The sequence below is a fragment of the Perca fluviatilis genome, chromosome 13 (assembly GCF_010015445.1).
Source record: "Perca fluviatilis chromosome 13, GENO_Pfluv_1.0, whole genome shotgun sequence".
Classification (NCBI taxonomy): Eukaryota; Metazoa; Chordata; class Actinopteri; order Perciformes; family Percidae; genus Perca; species Perca fluviatilis.
The window spans coordinates 25,401,908-25,421,059 of record NC_053124.1 but is presented as its reverse complement, the minus strand read 5'-3'; the positions used below and the strand labels follow the sequence as shown (position 1 = coordinate 25,421,059).

The window sequence follows — 19,152 nt, the reverse complement described above, 5'->3', positions numbered from 1 at the left end:
GAAGAAAACATTCAAAATACACATCATTCATTTTATTTCATTTTTCAACATTTTATTCCTAAAAACATGGTGAAAATGATTTTTTTTAAATGGCTGGCTGTTGATAGTATTTTCAGATTTATGGGCTGATAAAAAGAGAGATCCAAAATGTCTTCTGTAAAAACCTTTGACTTTAACATGTCAACAAAATGTAACAACCTTTAATGACCCTGTATCCCATGTTCAGATCTGTGTTCTGGAAATATATACAAATTAGCACATATTTAATAAGATAATGCCTTATGCATATTTAAACAACATTTCACAAAAGAATACAAAGGATACAAAGAATAATTGTCTCAATGTATGTAATCAACTGGGGAAGTTTCATGATATGTATTAATTACAATGTGTCTCCCCTTAACGGTCTGAAACCTCTGAATAAGAATGAGTTTTGATATACAGTAGTGTGGCTCAAGCTATAGAGTTTGTCTATTAGGTATATGAACATCTTTTGATATTAGGATAAAAAAATAGGAAAATATTATTTGATATTTGGTTGGAAACAAATATGTTACACTTTGGAGAAAAGTCTTGGAAACTAAAACCGAGTGAACAAAATACAAAATCTTGAAACACAAACAATGCATTTTAATAGAGTATAAAGAGTGATAAAGAGAGTAGATTTGTCTTCAGCTGTGATTTGAGTTGGAATTTTTGAACCTGCAGGATTCCCATTGCAATTGTTTTTATTTTTTCATTACTGCTTTACATACAGGAAAGAAGTTAGTTTTATTAAGGTATGAGCAGTGATCTCATTCTAATTCTTTAATCCTGGATGTAACGAGCATTTAGGTTTTTGTTGGAAATTGCTGCTCAGCAATGCATTGTGTAAATACAATGTGTACATATGTGTGAGTTAGTCATCTCCTGCACAAAGTGATTAAATGGACGGAGTCATGAAATGAGTCATGAAATTACCATTTATTGTACATTAGTATATTTAAATGTTCTCGGTTTGAATCCCTCTTCTGTGAAAAACTCTGAAATAGTCTTGGGTGCTAATGAAGACACCAACAGACTGAACTTGATTGTAAGATTTTATTTTAGTATAAATTATACATTGGGGTCAATTTAAAATAAATATTTGGTGTGTGGAGGCTGATGGAGGATTCTGTTTACTGGGTCTTCTTGAAAGACTCCCACAGAGAAGTCAGCTGAGCCTGCAGGTCCTGAGCAGTGGCGTCCAGCCGGGCCCTGAGCTCCTCTCCTCTCTGAACCAGGTTCTGCTGGATCTCCTGTATTTTCTGGGTCAGCTGGGTCTCAAAGCTCTGGGTCAGGGGGATCATGCTCCTCTGAAACTCCTCCAGGCTCTGCTCCATCTTCTGCTTCATCTCCTCGGTGTAGGGAACCATTTGGGCCTGCAGCTCGCTCGCGCTCTTATCCAGCTGCGCCTTCAGCTCCTGGCTCCTCTGCAGCACGGCGGCCTTCAGGGCCTCGGCGTCCATGGACTCAGCGTAGGGGGCCACCTCCTTCTTCAGCTCCTCCACCCGCCTCTGGAGGTGCGCCACTATCTCCTCAGCGTATGGCTGCATGTTGGTGCTCACAGCGGTCAGATCTTTCTCCAGACGAGCCTTCAGCTGCTCGGCCTCCTGGGTAAACTGAGTCATGAAGTCCTGGGTCAGAGGTGCGGCCTGAGCCCGCAGAGCAACGACGTAGTGATTCACTGTGTCTGCGCTCTGAGAGATCTTGGCGCTGACAGACACAGAAAAGAAAAACTTTATTAAATTGAAACACATAGTATATTTCTAATGTCATTTAGCTTCTTCATCGCTCTTACTTCACTTCCTGTCCCAGCTCAGACTGCCTGATCTGCTGCAAGGAGTCCTCAGCAGTCAGTGTCGCTTTAGCAACGTAGTCCCAGAAGGCATCTTTCACCAAGTCCATATTGTTCTTGGGCTCTTGCCACAGGATGTTGGCATTGCAAACTGTGGATAAAACATTAGATTTAGTAGAACCCCAACATTTATTCAACCAGTTGTGGTTTACATGGATCAAGCTTTCGTTTCAAGGTAAAACGTCACTCACCAGAGAAAAGTGCGAGAACCACAAGTACCTTCATGATTGAATTTGGACTCTGTTGGATAAAGAAAAGACAATTTTCAAAACATGTAAAAGTGTTTAATCCGGCACTTAATTTGAGTGTTTAAGTAATAATAAAAACTGTTACCTTACAGAGGCAGCTTGTCTCTTCTTCACTCTGAGTTTGGTGACTTGTGTTATGCAGGCATTCGTTAAGACCTTTTATAGCCGTATTGAAGGGTAAAGTCCTTCTCTGGTTGCCCTGCTGGACAGATTCTTGTCACTGCTGGCACTCCACGTCATAAATGAAGTGCCATTGCCTTATTCATCCTGTGATGCATGCATCATCTGAATGGGTTAAGTAATGGTTTGATAGCTCTAAATCGGCATTACGTGCAGTATACACAGAAGGCCGTGGGCAACAGTCGTAGCAAATAACTTTAATTTCAATATACTTAATACATGTACAAAAAGTTTCACTTAAGGTTGCATTACTTGATTTTTTTGGAGTCTTGGGGGCCGTGCAAGGAGCTGATATAAAGAAACATTATCACCTTCTAAAGTTGGCATGGGGAACGTGTTAACAAACGGGGTTACACATTCAGAAGACACTGAGCAACATAAGCATCCCACTGTAGTCGTGTTTCTGGAAACTTGATGAACTTGAGTCCAATGTTCACTCTCTTTTAGCTCTGTTTTTGGTCTCCACCACCTCCTGATGGAAATATCTGGCTCTTTAACCACTAAACACTTCACTATGTTCACCAGCTAGTCTCTATCTGTGTCTGTCTGCTTTTTGGCACTGAGCAGGTAGAGTACAATCGTTTTTTAGAGCCTAAATGAAGGCTGATGAGAGCAGTCCAGGATCGCTTAGTGACTTCTTAATTGCTTAGTTGAAGAGCATGGGTGTGCTCAGTCACTTTGAAGGACAAGGGTAAAAAACAATAAATCGATCTTAATAAGTCCTCTGTTCCCACTTTCTCATGAAAGAGAAAGTTTGTCCAAACCTTTGACTGGTCCTGTACATGGGCGGATTATGAGAATGGGCCCCAAGACATGTAATAGGCCCCCAACCCTGTCTACACTGGAACAAGACACCCAAACTTAAAGGGTCATTTGGCGTCCATTTGTAATCGTTTTGCATTTATTTTTAGCCATTTTGTGTCTTTGTATAGTAATTTTGGGTCGTTTGCGGTCAAATAGTAGTCTAAATTTTCTACGAAAATAATTTGTAGTAACTGGGTCTCCTTTTGGTCATTTTGCATCTATTTTTAGTCGTTGTACATTTTTCTGAAAGTTCTCAGGGATCAGTCCTGGGTCCCCTCCTCTTTTCTCTGTACACCAACTCTCTCGGGTCTGTCATTCAGTCGCACGGCTTTTCTTATCACAGCTACGTGGATGACACCCAACTAATTCTCTCCTTTCCTGAGTCTGAAACTCAAGTAGCAGCACGTATCTCGGCCTGTCTGACTGACATCTCTTCTTGGATGTCCACACACCATTTGAAACTCAACCTTGACAAGACTGAGCTCCTTTTCCTTCCAGGGAAGGGCTCTCCTACCCAAGACCTGACTATAACAATTGACAACTCGGTGGTAGTCCCCACCCAGACTTCTAAAAACCTGGGTGTGACACTTGACGACCAACTCTCCTTCACTGCTAACATTGCTGCAACCACCCGATTGTGTAGATACATGCTGCATAACATCAGAAGGATACATCCCCTTCTAACGCAGAAGGTGGCTCAGGTTTTGGTTCAGGCTCTAGTCATCTCACGTCTAGACTACTGCAACTCCCTCCTGATTGGCCTGCCTGCATGTGCCATCCGGCCCCTGCAGCTCATTCAGAAGGCATCAGCTCGACTTGTCTTCAACCTCCCCAAGTTCTCTCACACTACACCGCTCCTCCGCTCTCTTCACTGGCTACCAATTGCTGCCAGCATCCACTTCAAGACACTAGTACTTACATACAGGGCCACGAACGGATCAGCCCCAGCTTACATCCAGGACATGGTCGACCATACACCCCAACCCGCCCACTTCGCTCTGCATCAGCCAAACTGCTTGCTGCCCCCCCCCCACAGCGAGGGAGAACTAATCACTCAACAAAATCCCGACTGTTCACTGTCCTGGCTCCCAAATGGTGGAACGAGCTCCCCATCGACATCAGGATGGCTGAAAGCCTACACATCTTCCGCCGAAGTCTAAAAACACATCTCTTCTGACTACACCTCGGATTAAAAAAACAATTCTTGAACCTGCACTTTCTCTTTGTAGCTTTGCTTATTTAAAGCTAATGTACTTGCACTTACTACTTGTTGTCTCGAGTTTGAACCTTTACAGTTGAAAGCACTTAATTGTAAGTCGCTGTGGATAAAAGCGTCAGCTAAATCACATGTAATGTAATGTTTAGGGTTGTTTGTAGTTGGTTCATGTTCGTTTTGTCTATTTTCAGTAATTTAGCTTCTCTTTGTGGTTGTTTTGCATCTCTGTAGTTATTTTGTGTGTGTTTTTAGCAACATTTTGTGAGAAGTCCAGGATCACTGACCTTAACCACTAATACCCATTGAGTAATTCATCCATGGTTATGTACTTTTAGCATCAAGGCTGTCATTTAACGTATTCCGTCTTCACTTATGCAACTTGTGAGGAAAACAGTGATTTGCCACTTTATCATCAGCGAGGGACATCTTTAGCTTGATCCACTCCTCTCTATAATTTGCTTAAAGTTTGCTGTGTGCGTCATATGAGAACAGCTAGATGTTTATCAGTAGTTTCACCTCAGTGGAAGACTTTATGAGTCTTATCAGTTTGTCAGGAGGGAATTGTTATATAAGGAAACGTAACATTCCTCAGTAAAGATAATCTGCAGGTACAACTGGATCAAAGTCCTGCTCACATTTCACTGACCTATCAAACCTCTGACAACATTACTTTTCCTTTAAGCTGAGAGCATTCATGTGGATCAATATGTATGTTTACTCTGCACTTCTTAAGTTAAAATGTAATCAACAGAAACAATGCAGTGGTACTGTTTGTCACAACTAAGTTAAATAGTGTGGGAGAAGTGTCTTTTCACTACAATTAAATATGATATAACAAACATCATGGTCTCTAGATGATGAATCCTACTGACTTTGATGATCCTCTGCCTTTTCTCTTGTGCCGTCATAAAGGTTGACATTTGTAGTTTTAAACAACATGTCTCAACAACTATTGGATGGATTGTCATGGAATTTGGTTCAGAGATTCATCGGATTACTTTGGTTTCAGACTAAATTCCTGCAAAAAATAATGGCATTCCCATGATGAGCCTCAACTGAACTTTGTGTTTAGTGCTAATAAGTAAAACATTAGCATGCTAATGGCTGTTTATCAAGTTATTATTGTTATTATTATTATTATTATTATTATTATTATTGTCATTGATAATTTTTCAAATATTTAAAAGGAAATCTGATCATTGATTGTTAATTCAAGTCTAAAATGTTTGGCTTCTGTCTCCAACAACAGGCACAATATCAATTTCTAATTTATTCATTTTAAACATAGGAAATTAAGCTTTTCTCTCAGCGCCAAGGCATAAAACCTATAAGGCATTTATATAGGCATAAAGTATATAGGCATTGTGTGTATATATATACAAATTAAATAAAAGTATATATATATATATATATATATATATATATATATATATATTGGTCAAAAGTTTTAGAACACCCCAATTTTTCCAGGTTTTTATTAAAATTCATGCAGTTCAATGTCTTATTGTACTCTGAAATGAAAGAATAGAACAAATTTTTAAGTTAAAAAAGAAATCATGGAATCAATTTATAAACCAAAATCCATTCGCAATTTTTGACTCATCAAAGTAGCCCCCTTTGGCAGATATAACAGCTGAACACACTCGTGGTTTTCTTTCTACAATGGAAATCAAACAATCTTCAGAAAGTTCTTCCCAACTCTGTTGCAGAAGTTCCCATAAATGTGTGGCACTTGTAGGTTGCTTTGCTTTCACTTTTCTGTCCAGTTCATCCCAAACCAGCTCAATGGGGTTTAAGTCTGGTGACTGTGCTGGCCACTCCATGATTTTAAGCTTACCATCTTGTTCTTTTTTGCTAAGGTAGTTCTGGCATAGCTTGGACTTATGTTTTGGCTCATTATCTTGCTGTAGGATGAACCCCTGACCAACTAGGCGCATACCAGAGGGTACTGCATGGCGCTGCAAAATGCTGTGGTAGCTGTTTTGGTTTCACTCTGTACAAATCACCGACCCTGGATCCAGCAAAACAGCCCCAGACCATCATGCTTCCTCCTCCATGTTTGACAGTTGATGTAACACACTGAGGAACCATCCTTTCGCCTACTCGACGGCGTACAAAAATCCTGCGTGATGAACCGAAGATTTCAAATTTTGATTCATCAGTCCATAAACACCTTCTTCCAGTCGTCAGTAGTCCATTGACGATGTTTCTTGGCCCAGGCAAGCCTCTTTTTCTTATTTTGATGTCTTAGCAATGGCTTTCTTGCTGCAACTCGACCTATCAGCTCGATGTCTTCTCTTTACAGTTGAAACTGAGACTTGCTTATTACGACCACTATTAAACTGTGCTTGAAGCTGTTGTCCTGTGAGCCGCCTATCACGCAAGCTGTTGACTCTCAGAAACTTGTCTTCTGATTCTGTTGTGGCTTTGGGTCTTCCAGACCTCTTCCTGTCAGAGTTTCCCCCAGTTTCTAAGTGCCTTTTGATGGTGAAGAATACTGTACTCACTGACACCTTGACTTTCTTCGCAATTTCTCTGTAGGAAAGACCAACATTCTTAAGTGTTATGATGGTCTGTCTCTCTTCCATTGTTAATTGCCTTTTTCCCGCCATTTTTATGGCAACACACTACTTTCTGCAGTACAATACTGTTCAAATAATGCTCACGAGGGTACGGTACCACAGTGTGTTCCAACAATACAAACAGAAGGGGTTGTAAGTAATCCAGACAAGTTGGAACACCTATGGGAATTGGTAGCACCAACTTTCAAAGCTTGATCAACCTCCATTGCTGCAGAACAGCTTTACATTGTTTACCCATTTCTTGTTCCCTGAAAAAGGCCTTTTTGTAAAATTCTGAAATGTAATTATTTTTCAGTTTTGGGTAACCTTACTTTTTTTTTTTAACCTCAGGCAGTTCGCCACTTACCTTTGTACCATTTCAAACTATTCATTTTTATTTATATATATATATATAAATTAAATAAAAGTAATATATATGTATATTTTTATCATCTTACTCTGTATGTGTACGTATGTATGTATGTATGTATGTATGTATGTATGTATGTATGTATGTATGTATGTATATGGATGTGTATGTGTATATATGGATATGGGGATATATGTTTATATCTTATATCTTTATCTTTTTACTCTATGCTGCTATTTGGAGAGGATTGCTCCAACAGAATTCCGTTGAATTGCATACAATGACAGTAAAGATCTATCTATCTATCTATATCTCAATATATCTATATCTATATATATATATATATATATATATATATATATATATATATATATACTTTATTTAAAATTGTTATTGTATTGCTTTTGTATCACACATAAGAAAGATTTTAAACCTTAAATTAAACATTTTTATTTCTTTAAATAGACCTAGAAAGTATCCTACAAAGACAGACATTACATTACACATTACAACAATTACAGAATAAAACCACATCTTTCTTTAAAATAATATCTGTCTGATAGATGACATGTTTCATCGGACAGTGTGATGTGGAAGCAGCAGCAGTGACAGCAGGGCACTCAGCGCTGGACTTTACTCCTGTTTCCTCTGTACGACTCAGCTGCCTATATATACTGAGTCATGAGCTGTGCAGGACACACACACCCAGAATTCAACAGCTCGAAGCTCATCCCCACAGGTGAGACACCCGTAGGAGGACGTCACTTTCAGGTTATGAGATAAATATATAAAAAATAACCACAAAGAGCTAATTTTACACATTTCTTTTCAGCTGCAGTGTCAGTCATGAAGGTCCTCGTGGTGCTCGTCCTTGCAGTTTTCGCTGGTAAGTAAGTTTTGTAATTTTGGTGCTATTTGTTTTAAGTTGTGTCACAGATGTGTGAGAGAATCGATGTTGAACATGTGGCAATACATGATTATGACTCTTGTTCTCTCAGCAGATTGCAATGCCAATATTGTGTGGAAAGGCCAGCCCAAGCAGCAGGTCGACATGGTGAAAGATGCTTTCTGGGAGTACGTCGCCACGGCAACCCTGACCGCTGAGGACTCCCTGAAGCAGATCAGACAGTCTGGGCTGGGAAAGGAAGTGAAGTAAGTAAGCCCTAGTCCTAAAGTGTCAAAGACGCATTCACTAAAACTATAAAGCGCATGCAAACTCCAAATCCTCAACAAATATTTCTCTGTAACATTAATCAGAATCAGAAACAGAATCAGAAACAGAATCAGAAACAGAAACAGAATCAGAATCAGAATCAGAATCAGAATCAGAAACAGAATCAGAATCAGAAAGGGGTTTATTGCCACAGTAGTTACCCTATGTGGAATTTCCCTTGGTGATTGGTGCATAGCCTACATACAAACACATTAAACATTAACAAGAATAAACAATAAATACAGAAACAGAAAAGAAACAGAGACAATGTATACATAATATACATAAGCTTGACCAAATATGCAACAATCAAAGTTAAAAACATATTTCTAGTTGTAAGTTTCAGCAAGGAGTGGGTAATAGACACATCAAGAAGGAGCATAGGTTTTGAATGACTTATTTTTGTTTGTGTCTCTGTAGCACCCTCATCTCTGAGAGCACCGACGCCATCAACAAGCTCACCGATGCTCTCCGTACTCAGGCCGCTCCTCTGACCCAGGACCTCATGTCTAAGTTTTCCCAGGAGGCCGAGAAGCTGAAGACCCGTCTGGAGAAAGATCTGACCGCCGTGGGAAGCAGCCTGCAGCCCTACACCGAGGAGCTGGTCGCTGACCTCCAGAGGCAGGTGGAGGAGCTGAAGAAGGAGGCGGCCCCTTATGCTGAGTCCATGGACGTCGAGGCCCTGAAAGCCGTCCTGCTGCAGAAGAGCCAGGAGTTGAAGGCACAGCTGGATAAGAGCGCGAGCGAGCTGCAGACCCAGATGGTTCCCTACACCGAGGAGATAAAGGAGAAGATGGAGCAGAGCCTGGAGGAGTTTCAGAGGAGCATGATGCAGGGAGCCCAGAGCTTTGAGACCCAGCTGACCCAGAAAACCCAGGAGATCCAGCAGAACCTGGCTCAGAGAGGAGAGGAGCTGAGGGCCAAGCTGGACGTGGACGCCCAGAACCTGAAGATGCAGCTGACTGCTCTGTGGGAGTCCTTCACTAAGATGACCCAGTAAACAGACTAATATTTATACTTAGTTTTTGTCTCTGTTGAATCAGGGTTGTGTTTACGGGACGGATAAAAAAAATAGTGCAATACCTCATTTTGTATTCTTCTGTGGATGAAGCTCTAAAAGGAATAACGTCAGTATTTCCTCTGACATGTTACTGTTACAACTATAAGATTTCATCTGTAAAACAACAATAAATAGGTTTAATGTATATTGTGTTGTCACTTTCTTCGTATTCATCAATTCAAAAAAAGAGCTATAAAACAAGAAATGTAACTTTTGCTGTCCAACATATTATTTACTCATCAAACATAACCTCACAAAGGTATATTAGAGCAAGTTAATGTATTTTTTATAAGATAAAAGAAAAAAGAAAATAATTATTTCTTATAAGTGAATTCATAAAATACACACACAACGGATTGGTTTTGCTGCTACAGCTTTATTTAATCTGGTGTGACCAGAAGCTAATGTTATCAAAACAGATTTCACTTAGATTTTGCTGTGTAACTGAAATGATGGAGTCACATTGTAGTTTCTGTCAACCCCCATGAGGAATGCTAAGTTATGACAACAAAACTGCACGCATTTGCCAGTAACCAAGGAGGACACGGAGGATTAAAAAAACATAAATGACCCTTCAGAAGAGGTCATTATCTTCACTTGTTTTCGAAAGTCGCCGGGCGACACTATTTCCTGAACATAGCCAGACTGAGAACTACAGAGAGAGTTGCGTAGAGCTGATGGTCTTAATTAGCTTTGTATCAACTCATTTGGCAATGGCTTGAATGTAACTATGAATGTGTGTTGTGTGCTATGTGCTTTGAAGGAGGGTCTGGCAAAGCGAGACTAGAATGTAACAGACGTTAATATCAATATAAAAAGGTTACGCACTAAAGCTTCAGCTTAACATGCTTATTTTAGACAACATGACTTTGCTAATAAGTTTTAGTATTAACTACTAACGTAAACTTGATTTGTCTATTGCATCGATTTACCGCTCTGTGTTAATACAACTTGACCCGTTAAGTTTTACCTTGTGTAAAAACTAAGATGGTTTAAGGCAAAAGGTTTCCACGCATTTCTAGGAAAGTCAACTTGAGATAACAGTGTATGGTCAATATACCTATGAAAGCCATACATCATCTGAATGCCCTAATGTAGGTCTCTAGTTTGTGGTTGTAAAGTTTCATTAGGCTGTGATTAGCCTCAAGGTCACAACAGGTCATTTTATACACTGATACAAGTTTCAAAAAACAGTCTCACTAAATTGAAATGGCTACTAAGGGGACTAACATCTTCACACAGGAATACAATTGGTCTCATTGAATCCACAAAAGTCTCAGCTTTCCATTTATACCCAATTTGTGCAGCTCCAAGATCAGATATAAAAAACACTGATGCCCAAAGTACATTTCCACACTTACAGACAATAAAGTATTTCATTACCCCAATCTGTATGGGAGCTTTCCAATTTAATAAAAGTTGTATAAATGCAGGCAGCGGTTGTTAAAGCAGGACTATGAACCAAATCAGTTGGACATTAATGACCTTTGGCTTTTTGGCTGTTATCAATAGCATTGTGGTTGTGATAGAAAAGGGCAGTGTGATATTCTGATATGTTTCTGAGCTGATGGCACACTGATATTACTTCGCACATAAACTGCACCTGCATTTTCTTTAAGAAACTTTACAAAGCAGTTGTTGGCTACTGAAATCAAGCTATCCCACGGAGGCCTTGACCCCATGTGAATTCTGATTAGATATTTTGGATGTTCCTAATTTCTGATCGGTGCTTGGTGTACTTTCATTGTGCGACGTGGAGCCAAAATAACACACACACACACACACACACACACACACACACACATGCAATAAAAGATGCCAACATGCTGGGAACTTCGGACACAGGTCGGCAATCAAAGCCATCTAAACTGTATAAATACTGAGTGACAAGATCAGTCAGTCTCACACAAACGACACAGATCAGGATCACTGAGGTAAGCGTCAGACCATTCCTACGCTCCTTTAACAGCTGCTTGGTCTTGTACTGGTTGAATTAAAGTTTTTGACTTGTTTGTCACTTCTTTGTCAAATAATTAGTTTACAATTTTTTGTTTATTCAAACTAGATATGTAAAGAGTCTGATTTAAAAAAAAACGGTCATGTTGATTATGCATTATACATTTAAGTTTTAAAGAAAGAAATAGGCCTATAGGTGTGACTGAATTTACTAAAACATGTATGTCAGTGTTGAGATCATTTAACCCATTTCTTGAACCTATTTATTGTATGATTTTCCAGATATCATCATGAGGGCGTTTGCAGTAATCCTTATGCTGGCTGTCCTTTCAGGTGAGTTTAAAATGCCTTCTTAGGGACACATAAAAACTCTGATGTAAGAAACTTCTTCAATCTTTTTACTGTTATATATTATTTTTATTGGACTTTTTGACATAACAGAGAAAGGGAAGAAGACATGCGTACATTTAAAAGAAGAAAATTATAAACATAAACAAAAACAGTATCTACAAAAAGTATTTCCTGATGATGAAGTTGCCGACCGCTGTAAAGTTAGTGAATGAAAAGCTGTAAAAGAACCGAAAGGAAGGGGGGGCTGCGATCTCCAACTATCCAGGGAGGTCAGGACACGTCTGCATGTATTGAGAAAAGCGACAAAAACATCGAGAGAATTGCAGAAAAAAAGCAACAAAAACCTTGGAAAAAAACTTTAAAAAAGAGACAAAAAAACTCAATGTCAAAAGCTCAAATGTCAGAAAAAACGCCAAAAACGTTGAAAAAATTGTCCAAAAAAACCCTTGAAAAAAGCAACAAAAACGCTGGAAAAAGCGGCAAAAATTTCAGAAAATGCAACAAAAACGTCCAAAAAAGCCCAGAATGGATTTTTGGGTGGGTTGTAACCTCCCATCCCCCTGTAAATTATGCCTGTATATATATATATATATATATATATATATATATATATATATATTATATATAATTATTGTATTTAATGCACAAATTGTAGGAACTGACAGGATTAAATTTCAGTGAAATTTTTTCAGAGATTGATTGATTGGTTTCAGGTCCTACTGTTTCTTTAGTGGTTTCTAAAGGCCTTTGGACCTCTTTAGTGTTCCTGTCGTCCAAATACGAGTCCCAGATTTTATAAAGTGTTTGTCCTTCAGAGATGAAGAGAAAGGACACTTGTTACATTTTGCAGCCAGAAGTTTAATCCACAATCCAACGCAAAATGTCTTCATCTTTTTATTGATTTATCGTTTTTATTTCACATAAAAAACGTGAATATTTAAGTTTGTTTGTCTCTGTTCAAAACCTAGGCTGCCATGCAAGAAGTGTGCCTGATGATTTGGAGAAGAACCCCTGGGAAGTCACGGTCGACAAGTTTAACGATTATTTGACAAAGGCCGACGAGGTGTTGAAGGACATCAAGAGCTCCCAGATCAGCCGGGAACTGGAGTGAGTTCATTTACGTCACAGTGATGAATTTAGGATAAGTTATCAAAGTAATAAATCAATTTATTTTCATCTTTGACTTTTTATGACCTAATATTTTATGCACAGTAAATAGGCTACATCATGTGCAATAAAATCACCCAACTAGTAGTGTTTAATCTGCACCACCAGTTCAAGGGAATAAAAAAAAAAATTAAGTCCAATATAGTAAAAGGATCACTGCAAAACCAGCTAAATCTGCAACTAGCTTTCCCACTCTGAGTAAAAGCATGATTACTATCTTTATTCTTTTGTAAAGAAGGAGAGTAACAAGTCCAAACATCTCAGCTAATGCCTTCCTCAGTGTGCAGCCTCCAACATTAATTAACATTCATTTTGTTAATTTCTTCCCCAAATTTCAAGGTAGAATTTATTGTATTCTCTCCATACACAACGATACAGGGGAGTCAATTCACATACTAAACACAAACAGTGAGTTCTTTTCATACTTTTAGTATATTTTGCTGATAATACTTCAGTTTGTTTATGGTTTTGAATGCAGGACTTTTACTTGTGATGGAGTACTTTCAGATTGTGGTATTTTACTCACGGGAATTATCTAAAATACTTCTTCCAGCTGGTAAACACTGCAACTGGAACAAACCAGATTTCATCTGGGCCTTTGTGTTTTTGTCAGACTGTTAGAAAGCATCAACACAATGTTGTTTTTACAGATTTTTTTGTGGCATTTTAGGCCTATGGTATAGGACAGCTTAGACATGAAAGGGGAGATAGAGGGGGAATGACATGCAGCAAAGGGCCGCAGGTCAGAACCGAACCCGCTGCCACTGTGTCGAGAACTGAGCCTCTGTATATGGGGGCGCGCTCTACCCTGCGAGCTACCCAGGCGCCCCGACAATGTTGTTTTTAGACCTCTGTCTGGCTACACAACTCACATTCTGCCCTCGGCTGAGTGAGGAGGTTAATCAGCATGTGTCAGCGAGGTGAGACATGTAAAGAGCTGCTGAATGCAGTGCCGTCCAGACTCAAGTCCACTTTCCTGATGCGTTAGTTGGACTTTTATTGGTTCCGCCACTATTAAATCTTTTGATTTTTGCATTGATTTCTTGAACATGGAAGTGCTCAGTACAAACAGAGCTCCTGTAGATCGATCGACGTCTCTGCCGAGCCTTTGCAAAGCATTAGTTTTGACATTTTATGTCCTGTTTCATCTAGAATGAGGCCGTTATTTGCTCTGACCTCGGCCTTGACCCCTTTGGATCCAAAATACTTCACAAAAACACCAAAAAAATCCCTAAATGTATCTGTCCCCCCCCCCCCCCCCCCTTCAAACAGCACCCTAATCCAGGACAGCATGGCTGAGCTGGCCATGTACAAAGACGACCTGCAGACCAAGCTGGCCCCCTTCACCCAGGACGCTGCAGAGACTCTGGGCAAAGACCTGCAGGAGCTGTTCAACAGACTGGGCGATCACATGAGCCAGGCCCGGGAGCAAATGGAGAAGTACGCCCAGGAGCTGCAGACCATGATGGAGCAGAACGCCGACGACGTCAGCGTCAGGGTCTCCACCTACACCCGCAAGCTGAAGAAACGCCTCAACAAGGACACACAGGACATCAAGAGGTGAGTGAAATCCTCTGAAGCAGGGAGGCCACTCATTAGAGGCTGATGGGAAACTCTGTCCAGCTCAGATAGTTTCTCTAACTTTTACCAACCAAACTTTTAATTGTTTTATTTTGTCTTAGAAGTTCTTCCTCTAAAACTTTTTTACTGATCTGTTTTAAAACTTATTCACTTTTTAATTGTCTCATTGCATGTTTTTAATGTATGTTCCCAAAAAGCAGTGGATTGTTTTTTTGGTGGTTGATTCTGATCATTTGTATGTTTGTATACTAAATATCTTAAATACTGACTGTTTTTACATATACATACTTCCATTCTGTTTAAGTATGATGTTAGACTGTAGGACTTTTCCTTATAAGTATTTTTACACTGTAGTAGCGGTACATTTAAGTACAAAAATCTGAATGCTTCTTCCAACACTGCAGTTATATAACATATAATAACACTTTCTTTACAACATGCTGAAGCTATGTGATGAATCAGATGTTTTTGAGTCTTATTCTTCACTCAGCCAGAACTGTTCTGTGCTTCTCTCAGAGTTGTTACTGACTTCTTTGAGGAGCTTCAATCCCGCACCTCAAACAACATGGACGACATGAAGACACGTTTAGACCCTTATTTTGCTCACGTGCGTGACAACGCCCAGGCAAAGATCACCACCCTGAATGATCTGCTGAAGTCGCAGGCGGAGAACATGATGGACAAGATTCGGATCAAAGCTGAAGACATGAAGGAGCAGTTTGAGAAAACCACTGAAGGCCTGCGATCCACCCTGGAGGAGAAGTGGAAGGAGCTGAAGAACTGGTTTAATCTGTAGTCTCCATGTTTAGTGATAACATGTAAACCCTGCTGTAATCAAACAGTCCTGGACCGTCTGTTTATCCATCACTTTCTGTATCAAAAATACACAATATCTTTGTTTTAAAATAAAGATAATCCTTGTTTCATCACAAATGTCCACCACAGTCTGAATGTCTCACTGAAGGTCCTGCTGAATATCATTGATGTCATCATTTATACTCATGTCTGAAAGTCCTCTTGACCAAATTGCATCCATTGCTTGAACATACTAAATAATTACAAATAGAAGAAGAAATTCTCACTTTAGGGGTGTATATGCTGAAATCAACACAGACTGCACAAGTGGCTTAATTTATTCCAAAATAACCCAAAAAACTAACCGATCGAGGCAGCGGTAGATCAGCAACTCCTGTGTCCTGTGAGATAAAATCTAATCTTTTTCTTTTTTGAGGTTTATTGGAAGTTGGCAAACAACGATTGGTGCATTTCTGTGTGTGTGGATCAGAAATAACTAATATCTACAATATTCAAATACTTAAAATAGCCTAAAATAATAACGCAAAAAATATTTCAATAACTAAACTCATCTTCTCAATTATATTCGTCTAGGACAGGGTTCTTCAACAGGGGGTTCGGGACACCTAGGGGGTCCTCAGAGTAAATGCAGGGGGGCCTCCAAATTATTGTTAAGTTTTTAATGTTTTTCAAAAATTTAAAAGTCCTAACATGAATCCAACATATTATTAGCAAATATGAATCCCAACTGATAATAGGTATACTGGCCTATAGGCAAGGTAGTCACTAAGGTAGCCATCCACAGATACAGTTAATTTTAAGGATTCCCTTTGCCACATGTATTTATAACATTAAAACATGATTTATAAAATCATGCAAACAATTATTAGGCTATTTTAATAGCCTATGCAAACAAAGGTATGAAGGCTTTAGGCCGCCCTACATGTTATTGTATTCCCAGTTTAATATGCAACTTCATTTTCTACGTAGCAGGGAGTCCCTGTTCCATCTCTCTTTCAGTTAAGGGGTCCTTGGCTTAAAAAACGTTGAAGACCCCTGGTCCAAGATACTGAAATAGGCTACTCGATGACACTCATTTCTTGAGTTCCTTTGACAAATATCTATTAGATCACACAGTACTTTTATCTTTGTGAGGTTTTGAATCAAATGCCTTCTGTCTTTCTCACATTTTTGACAATATAACATAATATGCTCTATTGTTTCTTCTTGCCCACAGTAGTTTTCATACTTCTATTGTCATTTTTTCTATTCTATATTCTACAACGTATCTTGACTTTGCAGTACTTGATTTTTATTTTCTCTTGCACTAAAACAAGGCAAATTCGTTGTATGCGAAAACCTACTTGGCTAATTTTCCTAACATACAAATCATTTTTTATTATGTTACTAACAACAACAATTTCTTCTTTAACAATAAAAGAAAAACTTAAATAATAAATAATTTGCATAATGTATTCGGAAATCTATACATTAATCTAAAAATGCACTTTATTTTACAAAACTTGCAGAGAACGCACGTGCAGGACCTTTTTTTTTTTTTTACCTAGGACGGCGAAGGCATGGGAGTGGGATTGGTTAGGGTAAGAGTAAGAATGTCAGAGTAAGCCAATCAGACGCAGAGAAAGGCATAGTAGGGCGGGACATGCTTCGCCATCCTGGAAAAAAAATGAAATTGCGCACGTGAAGCTACGGCACGGTGAAACCATACTTTTGCGTCTACGTCGTTGGACATCCAATCACATTTCTCCATACACTTCTCACAGCCAATCACAAGAGCCCGTTTATATGAAGCGCAACATCGGGTTGAGTTGTCGCAGTTTAGTGTTGTCATTTTCAAACATGTCCATCACGTCCGAAGTAGATGATTTTAATATGTTCTCCTGATTTTTGATTTCCGTCACAATGAGTAACTTTTCTAGAGAAGTCATCACTCTTCAGTTGGGACATTATTCCAACTTTGTTGGGACTCACTGGTGGAATTTACAGGTAAGCTAAGCTAACGTTAGCTTTGCATGTGTGGTCAAACTTTAGAGTCTCTGCTCTGAGCTGCAAAGATAGCTCATGTCAGCAGCACCGAGAATGTGCATGTTGTTGTGGTCATTTCAACACACCGAGGACATGCGATATGAAATCAGGCTGGCACATAAAGATAACGGTAGCTAGCAACCATCTTTGTGGTGCTAAAGCTGCTAACTATCAAGTCTGAAGTCAGCAGTTTATTTGTGTTCAGATAATTATATTTTTTGGACGGAATTGTTCATGTAATCCAGTAAAAGATACAGAAGAATCACTTAACATTATAAGTTAAAATAGTGTTCGGTACATATATAAATTAGCCTCTGTTTAAATGATGGAGATGTTGAGCTACATCTTAAGCCAACATCTGTGACCCTCATCCAGCTGCTGAAGTGCCCTGTAAAGGCAGTTATTGTTTATCAGTGGTGGAAGAATATTAACCTAAGTACAATTTTGAGATACTTGTTCTTGATTTTAGTATTTACATTTTATGCAACTTTATATTTCACTACGCTTATCAGTTTTTTTTACCATATCCTTCCTGTCCAGTATAAAAAAAAACATGTATCTCCAGATGTGTTGATGATGTTGAATGTTTGTGTTAAACTTTGTTGAGCTAATTCTCCTACATCTTAAGTTAAATAAAGTCTTTAAAAAGCCTATTTGATCAGCTGGAAAAAGCTGAACACAGGGCTGTTTTTCTGACCCCATGAAAAGGTTTCAAACTTTTTAGAGATACGTGGTTCTCTCAGGACAGCGACGCTACAAACATATGATGATCTTATATACTCAGCAAAAAAAGAAAGGTCCTATCACTTTCAACTGCTTTTATTTTCAGCCAACTTAAACATGCGTTGTTGTTTTTTTAACAGGGCTTTTTCAATGTAAAATAAAGCCACACTAGAGCTCCAAGGCTGCAACCAAAACTTGCACTTGTTAAATTTGGAACCCGTGATCAGATTTGAAACCAAATCCTCCAAACGATTCCAATAAGGAAACGATTCCGATGGAATCGTAATTTTTGAACCGATTCCAATTAGGAATCGGTTCTCGATGCCCAACCCTACCTGCAAGTTCCTGAACATTTCTGGGGGGCACGGTTCTCGCCCTTACCCTCCGATCCAACAGGTCCCAGACGTCCGGGCTCTTCGCTGGCCATGGCAGAACACTAACGTTCCTGTCTTGCAGGAAATCACGCACTGAACGAGCGGTATGGCTCGTGGCGTTATCACGCTGGAGGGTCATGTCGGGATGAGCCTGCAGGAAGGGTACCACATGAGGGAGGAGGAGGTCTCCCCTGTAACTTTTGATTTTGACCATCCTTTGTTCAGGGACACATTTTTCCATTTCTTGTTAGTCTGTGAAACGTTGTTCAGTTTATTTCTTAGTAGTTGAAGTTTTTTATGTTCATACAAAGTTTTACGCATGTTAAGTTGGCTGAAAATAAAAGCAGTTGAAAGTGAGAGGACGTTTCTTTTTTTGCTGAGTTTAGAATATGATGCATTGCTGTAGATTAAACTGCCCAACGGTACATAAAGGAGTTAAAATTACCACAACCTTAAACATCTACAGCAGTAAAATGCAACCGACATTATTGCAGCACAAATATTAATAAAAACAACAACAGTCTGGAGTTTTTAAATGTCAGTTCCTTTTTATAAAAACAGAAATTAGAAGTTGTACCCAAGTAATGTCAGTTTTTTGTTTTGTTTTTTTACCATTGAGACTTCTTTCAGA

At 39.1% G+C, this 19,152-nt stretch overlaps 4 protein-coding genes across 5 annotated transcripts in view; 3 read left to right on the top strand and 1 right to left on the bottom strand.

Moving 5' to 3' along the window:
- Positions 1-944: 944 nt before the first annotated feature.
- Positions 945-2,284, bottom strand: LOC120571583 (apolipoprotein A-IV-like). Its single transcript, XM_039820624.1, has 4 exons — positions 2,210-2,284; positions 2,068-2,116; positions 1,820-1,967; positions 945-1,734 (listed from the first exon to the last, which is right to left on the bottom strand). Exons 2-4 carry the CDS (start codon positions 2,099-2,101, stop codon positions 1,158-1,160), a joined length of 759 nt encoding a protein of 252 aa, XP_039676558.1. The 5' UTR covers positions 2,102-2,116; positions 2,210-2,284; the 3' UTR covers positions 945-1,157.
- Positions 2,285-7,951: 5,667 nt separating this feature from the next.
- LOC120571582 (apolipoprotein A-IV-like) lies at positions 7,952-9,673 on the top strand. 2 transcript variants are annotated; one of them, XM_039820623.1, is made up of 4 exons: positions 7,952-7,994; positions 8,088-8,141; positions 8,257-8,407; positions 8,889-9,673. In XM_039820623.1, the coding sequence occupies exons 2-4, from the start codon at positions 8,102-8,104 to the stop codon at positions 9,466-9,468; spliced, it is 771 nt and encodes a 256-aa protein (XP_039676557.1). In that variant the 5' UTR covers positions 7,952-7,994; positions 8,088-8,101; the 3' UTR covers positions 9,469-9,673. The 2 variants fall into 2 exon arrangements, with proteins under 2 accessions (XP_039676557.1, XP_039676556.1); XM_039820622.1 differs by having other exon boundaries at positions 8,254-8,407.
- Positions 9,674-11,373: 1,700 nt separating this feature from the next.
- Positions 11,374-15,520, top strand: apoea (apolipoprotein Ea). The gene is made up of 5 exons (XM_039820621.1): positions 11,374-11,462; positions 11,767-11,817; positions 12,804-12,942; positions 14,275-14,562; positions 15,100-15,520. Exons 2-5 carry the CDS (start codon positions 11,775-11,777, stop codon positions 15,377-15,379), a joined length of 750 nt encoding a protein of 249 aa, XP_039676555.1. The 5' UTR covers positions 11,374-11,462; positions 11,767-11,774; the 3' UTR covers positions 15,380-15,520.
- Positions 15,521-17,301: 1,781 nt separating this feature from the next.
- msto1 (misato mitochondrial distribution and morphology regulator 1) overlaps positions 17,302-19,152 on the top strand; it is an 8,252-nt gene continuing 6,401 nt past the window's right edge. Inside the window, exon 1 of the mRNA XM_039820616.1 lies at positions 17,302-17,385. Coding sequence (XP_039676550.1) covers positions 17,302-17,385 — 84 coding nt within the window. The remainder of the gene's footprint in view (positions 17,386-19,152) is intronic.

Bases quoted from the DNA above. Each gene is read 5' to 3' on its own strand.
- LOC120571583 (XM_039820624.1), bottom strand. From the start codon at position 2,101: ATGAAGGTACTTGTGGTTCTCGCACTTTTCTCTG. The intron at 1,968-2,067 runs GTGAGTGACGTT...TTTTATCCACAG, and splicing joins GGTTCTCGCACTTTTCTCTG to TTTGCAATGCCAACATCCTG. The intron at 1,735-1,819 runs GTAAGAGCGATG...TGTGTCTGTCAG, and splicing joins GAGCTGGGACAGGAAGTGAA to CGCCAAGATCTCTCAGAGCG.
- apoea (XM_039820621.1), top strand. From the start codon at position 11,775: ATGAGGGCGTTTGCAGTAATCCTTATGCTGGCTGTCCTTTCAG. The intron at 12,943-14,274 runs GTGAGTTCATTT...CCCTTCAAACAG, and splicing joins CAGATCAGCCGGGAACTGGA to CACCCTAATCCAGGACAGCA. The intron at 14,563-15,099 runs GTGAGTGAAATC...TGCTTCTCTCAG, and splicing joins GACACACAGGACATCAAGAG to AGTTGTTACTGACTTCTTTG.
- LOC120571582 (XM_039820622.1), top strand. From the start codon at position 8,102: ATGAAGGTCCTCGTGGTGCTCGTCCTTGCAGTTTTCGCTG. The intron at 8,142-8,253 runs GTAAGTAAGTTT...TTGTTCTCTCAG, and splicing joins CGTCCTTGCAGTTTTCGCTG to CAGATTGCAATGCCAATATT. The intron at 8,408-8,888 runs GTAAGTAAGCCC...GTGTCTCTGTAG, and splicing joins GGGCTGGGAAAGGAAGTGAA to CACCCTCATCTCTGAGAGCA.